Here is a 7,448-nt window from a genome sequence, read left to right on the forward strand (position 1 = left end):
ATATATATATATATATATATATATATATATATATACGCACACACACACACATACATACATATATATGTACGTATGTGTGTGTGTGTGTGTATAAGAGATGATCAAAGCCTTGATCATCAGTCTGTTCTATCAGGGCTGACCAGGGGCTAAACAGCAACAACAAAACAAGACCACTCCTCAAGCTGAAATCTATGTGCTCTGAGCCTGACAATTGCTTGGATAATGATGATGATTCAGCCTGACACAGAGTGTGACAAGGCTGGCCCCTTTGAATTACAGGTACAACCCACTTTTGCCAGCTTAGTTTGAGTGGAACAACAAGAAATAAAGTTTCTTGCTCAAGGAGACAATGTGCCATCAGGAATTGAACTCATGAACTTACAATTGTGAGCTGAATACTCTAACCACTAAGCCGTGTTTCTTTACATACAAAGAGCTTCATTTAAATTCCATCTGCCAAATCTATTCACGAGACATTGGTCTGCTGGAACTTTAGTAGAAAACACTTGCTCAAAGTGAGGCACAGTGGGATTGAACCTGAGACCCATCTGGTTGCAAAGTAAACTTCTTAGCCAGCCAGCCAGCCACCTAAGCCTGTATTGAAGAATTATTTATTAATCAATGTAATCAGATCTCTCTATCAGGAAGAGAATCACGTCCGGAAAATGGAATAAATGACAGGAATCGGTTTACTCACATAAATTTCACCATTCCAAGAGAGGCAGAGCTTGGTTTTGACATTCCATGAACGGTCAATGGAAGATGTGTGAAAGGTTCTTGACAAATGTAGGTGACATGGTTTCCTTCTTTGGCATAAGAAATGGCACACTGGAAAAGCAGGGAACTTTTATTCCTGTAGAATAAAAAGAAACAGTTTTGGAACAAACGAATAAAGAAACATACGAAGGGGTGGGGCTGAAAGGCACGATCTAACTTAGTGACTAAATCCACTCTTGTTTGTGCAGATTTCAGGGTGGGTGAATAAAATATGAGTCACAAAGATGTATAATTGTCAATCCATTACAGCCGTTTCAAGCAACTCCTTTAATTGAACAATGAAAGCATTACATCATTACAAAGAAGCCCGTTCTCATCAGATGCTCCCTTATATTGATTTTAGCCTGAATATATAAGGGGATACTGGAAAGTTCCTGGCTTTAAGGGTATAGTGAACAGCCTGGTTGAAGGCCCAACCTTATAATTTCTTTTACAGGGCTTAGAGAAACTAAAGGACCGCTGCAATAAGTGTGTGAATCTGAGAGGGGAATATTTAGAATAAAATCATAATTAATTGATCCTCTTGTATTTTCTTTTATCCAAAGCCAGAAACCTTTCAAGCAGCCCCTCGTATACAGGAAAATATTACCTTGCTTGGAAACAGGTGAGGGTAAGTGATAGGAAGGGTGTTCATCTGTAGAAAATTTGTCAAAACAAATTTTGTTTGACCCATACAAGCATGGAAATATAGGTTGGTAAATGATGATGACAATGATGTGTGTGTGTGTGCATGCGCATGTGTGCATATGTGTGTCTGTAAAACTGGCTTCCTTCATTTTCCCATAAAAAAACCAAAAAAATCCACTCACGACGCTTTAGTTGTCCCTGGGCTATGGTTCAGGAGACATGCCATTATTGTTATTTAATTACATTAATTCTTAAACTAAAGCAAAGAGACCATATTCCACTGTCTCCTGTCACTCTAACAAGCAAATTGTTCTGGAAATTATGAGATCCTCTTCGTAGATCTATCAAGACAAAACAACTTTTGAAGAAAGATTACATTTCTATATCCAGCCTTCATCACCAATATTTTACTTTAACAAAAACCAATTGCACAAAAGAAATTGAGTTAAACGGCTATTGATCTATTATTTTATTTTCATCAAAATCTTTCTCATTTTCTGAGCAAATCAATGCAAGAAATATATGTGCTACTTTGGTATAATTTCCGATAGCCTCAATAGATGGAGTTTTACTTTTGTCTGAAGTCAAGCGAAAGTATTATCTCAATTTTAAAGAGACAAAAAAGAGATTTCAGGAAGTTAGTCTCAATGATAGGGTTTTATTAGAGCATGGAAGGATGAAGGGAAAGTTATTTGAAAAAAAGATTAAAATTCGAAATCGTTGGTTTGGTTTCCTTCTTTATTTCTTTTTAATGTATGGGCAATGAGGTAGAAAGGTACTATAGGTAGAAATATAATACAAAGGTAGCGTTAATATAAAGGTACTATAGGTACAAATGTGATATAAAGGTACTATAGGTAGGAAGGCAATAAACAGGTATTAAAGGTGGAAATGTGATAGACAGGTACTACAGGTAGGAATGTGAAATGAATAATAACTGGCGTGGTTATTTACACCCAATCAAAAAAACAAGCATATATAAAAGATTGCTTAGTTTCATGTCCTCATAGTAATTTCAATAAAAAATGGATATATCAGAAGGGGGGGAGAAGGTGAGGAAGAAGGGGGGAGAGAAAGGGAGAGAAAGAAAGAGTGAGATAGAGAGAAGATGAGAAGGTGAGAGAAAGAATATGCATGTGCAACTGTAGCCATTTTAGGTTGCTTACACACAATAGAACCAGGTTTTTACAAGAGATTCTAAGAATCCAAGCTGCAGTTCTGAATATATTTAGAATTTAATATTATTATTATTTTTTTTTTTTCAATGAAAGAATATAAAAGGCTGAAATGAAAGAAATTTTGTCTTATGGCAGCATTGAATACAACAACAGATTAGTTGCTGGTCACAGCTAAATAAAAGACTATAAAGAAAAAAAATGGTTAGAAGACACAATGGAAGAAATATGAAGACATGGCAGATCTTATTAAAAGAGAAAAATTATGAATAATGTTTGATATTTTAAGAATGATGCTTAACCCTTTTAATACGAACCTGGGTGAGATAATACTTCGGTCTACAATATCAGCTTCCTGTTTTAAATTGATCTAAATTGGAACTTTCATCTAAATTCCATGCTAATATATTTTCTAACTACTTGGTTCATAATGGTATAGTTATTTTAGTATGTTCTTCATTATTTTTGGAATTAATTGAAATAAAGGCAGTGTATTGTAACAGAAATATGGAAACGAAATGGTTAAAGCGTTCCATCAAAATTTTGTTTTTATTTATGTTCCAAACACTAGCATCATAATGACAAAGTTATTTTAATAGATTCTTTCAAAATTAGTTGAAACAAAAGAAGTGTATTTCAATGGAAATATGGTAACAAAGCAGCTAAAGTGATCTAAATTAAAACCTTTCATAAAAATTTCTTGTTAGTCTAAGTTCCAAACACCAATTTAATAATGACAAAATTATTTCACTAAATTCTTCATTATTTAAAAAATTAACTGGAACAAAGTCCATGTATTTCAATAGAAATATGGTAACAAAAGGGTTAAAGTGATCTAAATTAAAACCTTTCATCAAAATTTCATGTTAATTTATGTTCCAAACATCAGTTTAATAATGATAAAAGTTATTTCACTGAATTCTTAATTATTTAAAAGATTTTCCGAAACAAAGGCAGAGTATTTCAACAGAAAAATGGTAATGAAAGTGTTAAAGATGTCATAATTGTAAAAGAAGCCATTCTGCTCAAAAATTTTTCATGAAAAAAGCATGGATCCCTAAATCACTTCTGGTGTTTGCTGTGCTCTGACATCTTCTTTTTTTTTTGTGTGAGAATTGGAACATAATGAAGATGGATGAAGCAAGAAAGCACCAGACTAAATACATCATGGTATTCAGTTTATTCACATTTTCAACCAGAACTGATAAAGGTTTTTTTTTTTAATCTCCACAAGAATTGGTAAAATAAGCAGCAGTAATTTACTGGATCAACGCAATTAAACTAGTTTCTACTCTGTCAAAGGCATAACCTTGTAACTAATTAAGAAATCAAGATTTTTTCATTAACTGAGAATTTTATAAATTATCTCCAATTCTATTTTTGCATGTCATTATCATCATCATTGCTTTAATGTCAACTATTCCATGCTTGCCTGGGTGATGTGGAATCTATTGAGGTGTATTTTCTTTGGCCAGTTGATGTTTCTATTGTCAGCTCTCACCTGTTTCCAAATAGGGTAATACTTCTCCATGACCAGGTATGTTTCCACAGAAGATTGCAAATGAATGACACTGCTTGTATAACAGTGGCGATCGTTTACAACTATCATGTAAGATCAAGACAAAGAGACCCAAACAAGACAAGGAGACACACACACACATAAAAAAGGATTCAGTCGACACTGTGAAGCGGTTAGCATTTGGAATGGGCATCCAACTGTAAAAACCACTGACCCACACCTGTGCTGGTGCTATATAAAAAGCACTCAGTCCACTCTGAAGGGTGGTTGGTGTTAGGAAGGGCATTCAGCTGTAAAAACTATGCCAAAACAGATGCAGAAATCTGGAGCAGTCTTCTGCCTGACCAACTCCTGTCAAACCATCCAATCCAATCCAAGCCAGCAGGGAAGGAGGACGTTTGATGATTGATAATCATGATGATTGCTCACTTTTTGTATGGACAATGGTCAGTGATGGTCTTCCTCAGTCAGGAGTGGACAGACATCATACACATGACAAGCTTCTTTCAGTTTTCATTTACCAAATCAATTCACAAGGCATTGGTCAACTGGAGTTGACCAAGTAGAAAACACTTGCTCAAGATGTCATGCAATAAGACCGAACTAGAAACCACATTCGTGGCAATTAAACTTCTTAATGACCCATACAACAGATCAATATGAATGACATATCGTCTCTTTGTTCATCTCCCATCATTAAAAGTCTTGTACAAATTGCCAGAAACTTCTATACTTACATGCCGTCAAAAGTACATAAAACAACCGGTTTTTGGTTTTTCTGCCATAAGTTCAAATTTTGGAGCAGTTTGTCTTTGTCTCCATCCATCCAATGAGACAACAAAGGAAACATCCGTGTTAAGGCGGCAGCCATTCTGGTAGACAAGAATAGAAAAGAAGGGAAGCAAAGAATTCGCAATAACCAAGTGGGTGCAAAGACCTTTTATCTTCTGTCTTTTACCTGTTTCAGTCATTAGACTGTGGCCATGTTGGGGCACCAACTTGAAGAATTTTAGACGAATGAATTAACTCCAGGACTTATTTCTCTTTTTTACAAGCCTGGTACTTATTCCATCAGTCTCTTTTGCTGAACCACTAAGTTACAGGACGTAAACACACCAACACTGGTTGCCAAGTGGTGGGGTGGGGACAAATATAAGCACAAAGACACATACATTGATATGTACATACATAAATACTGGGAAACAAACCTATGCAAAAGTTAGGCACAAGAGTGGCCGTGTGGCAAGAAGCTTGCTTCCCAACCACATGGTTCCGGGTTCAGTCTCACTGCGTGGCACCTTGGGCAAGTGTTTTCTATTATACTCGGGCTGACCAAAGCCTTGTGAGTGGATTTGGTAGGTGGAAACTGAAAGAAGCCTGTCGTATATATATATATATATATATATGTATGTATGTATGTATTTGTCCCCCCACCATTGCTTGACAACCGATGTTGTTGTGTTTACATCCCCATAACTTAGCGGTTCGGCCAAAGTCAACCCCAGCGGAATTTGAACTCAGAATGCAGCAGCAGGCGAAATACCTCTAAGTTTTTCACTCAGCATGCTGACGGTTCTGCCAGCTCACCGCCTTAACATTAAAATAATAATAATAATAATAACAAAGAGCAGCCAAAATTCTTCATTGCTACTTGGAAGAATTGATGTCTGTTAGAATGTCAGGTGGTGATACTGATTTTGTGCGAACTTATTGTGAGATTTTAATTAAACAACATAAAAAGTCTTAATTATGTTTTCAAGTGATTGGGCTGAAAATTATAGTTTTAAGGCATCTATGAAATTATTATTAAACCAGACAGATGGCAGCAGTTATTAGCGATAAGGTTCCCAGTAAAAGATGGTTATCTTCAATGGAATCATGAGTTAAGGTAGTTAGAATGTCTTGACAAACATAATGAGGGGTTATATCAAAGGAAATTATGCGATGAAGTCGAATCGCAGAATCAACGGAAAGACTGAAGCATTAACGTAAAGAGGAAAAGGAACGCTAACACAAGGGGTCAGAGAAAGGGGCTTAGAGAGTGGAGGGGGGGAAGGCATTGATAAATTATATTTCCATATCTTTGTGGCATCAGTCGAAGCACCGTTTTCAGTCATAAATTTCTCCTGTAAAAGGGTCTTTGAAGTTTCGTTGTCGATTAGGTTAAAATATAATGACAGTTTCACAAACAGTTAATGTGCTGAATGCAAACTATTACCCAGGCATTTGCCAACTGATGTGTTTGGCATGTATTAATCAATGAAGCGCCTCTTAAGGTTTTACGATCCCTTTATGCAGTCACCCTAGACAAATTAACTGCAAACAGGTCCCTGTTTAAACTCTGACTCACACACGGTGTGACGAGTGCCTTTGTTTTTGTTTTTTGTTTTAACTCCAAAGTTTAACATCTGATTGATAGAGTATATAATGGCATTCTTTATCTAATATAGCAACATGATATGAAGAATGAATCTATTATCTGTCGGGGAAACTTCTCGTAGGTCAATGTTTAGTGACTTGATTGAGTTCTGATAGCAGACAAGTTGTCTAAACAGAGTTGCTATCACACAGCTAAAGAGACTAACTGAGTTAACTTAGTCTATTTAGATTAGTGTATAGTTTTACAGAAATATACTAATATTTCATTAATAATATCACACCAAACAAGTAGCTTTTTTAAAAAAAAAATTTTTATTTTTTTAATTTTTTTTTTTTATTATTATTATTATTATTATTATTATTATTATTATTGTTATTATTGTTATTATTATTATTATTATTATTATTATTAAGGCAGCGGGCTGGCGGAATTGTTAGCATGCCGGGCGAAATGCTTAATGGTATTTCATCTGCCGCTACATTCTGAGTTCAAATTCTGCTGAGGTCATCTTTGCCTTTCATCGTTTCGGGGGTTGATAAATTAAGTACCAGTTACACACTGGAGTCAATGTAATCGACTAATCCCATCCTACCAAATTCCAGGCCTTCCGTCAGCATTGTCATCATCATCATTTTGTCCTGTCTTTGTCCTTTCATGTTTTTAATTTATATTAGCCCTTGTGGCCAATAAAACCAGAATCAATTATTATTATTATTATTATTATTATTATTATTGATGTATTTAAAACTTTATTAATATCACTTCACAGTCTATGAGAAATTATTTCTGATTTGAAAAATGTGTTTACAACTTGATCAAATAAAGAAGACATGTTTCATTGCAGAAAGATGAAGAAATTCAGTAAAGGTAAAAATAAGAGAACCGTGTTTATTAGTAACCATTCAGAATGCTGTGAATACAAAGGGCAGTCATTACAGAGCTGTGGCGCTTGTGTAAAAGCTGAGTTAGA

General features: G+C 35.2%; 1 protein-coding gene across 1 annotated transcript in view; it reads right to left on the minus strand.

Annotated features, from left to right (window-relative positions):
- Nucleotides 1–4,967, minus strand: part of LOC106876652 (uncharacterized) — a 75,856-nt gene extending 70,889 nt beyond the window's left edge. Inside the window, exons 1-2 of the mRNA XM_014925268.2 lie at nucleotides 4,836–4,967; nucleotides 698–853 (exon numbers count right to left, since the gene is read on the minus strand). Of these exons, the coding sequence (XP_014780754.1) occupies nucleotides 698–853; nucleotides 4,836–4,948 (269 nt within the window). The 5' untranslated portion in view covers nucleotides 4,949–4,967. The remainder of the gene's footprint in view (nucleotides 1–697; nucleotides 854–4,835) is intronic.
- Nucleotides 4,968–7,448: the final 2,481 nt, after the last annotated feature.

The sequence above is a fragment of the Octopus bimaculoides genome, chromosome 15 (assembly GCF_001194135.2).
Source record: "Octopus bimaculoides isolate UCB-OBI-ISO-001 chromosome 15, ASM119413v2, whole genome shotgun sequence".
In the NCBI taxonomy this organism is placed as follows: Eukaryota; Metazoa; Mollusca; class Cephalopoda; order Octopoda; family Octopodidae; genus Octopus; species Octopus bimaculoides.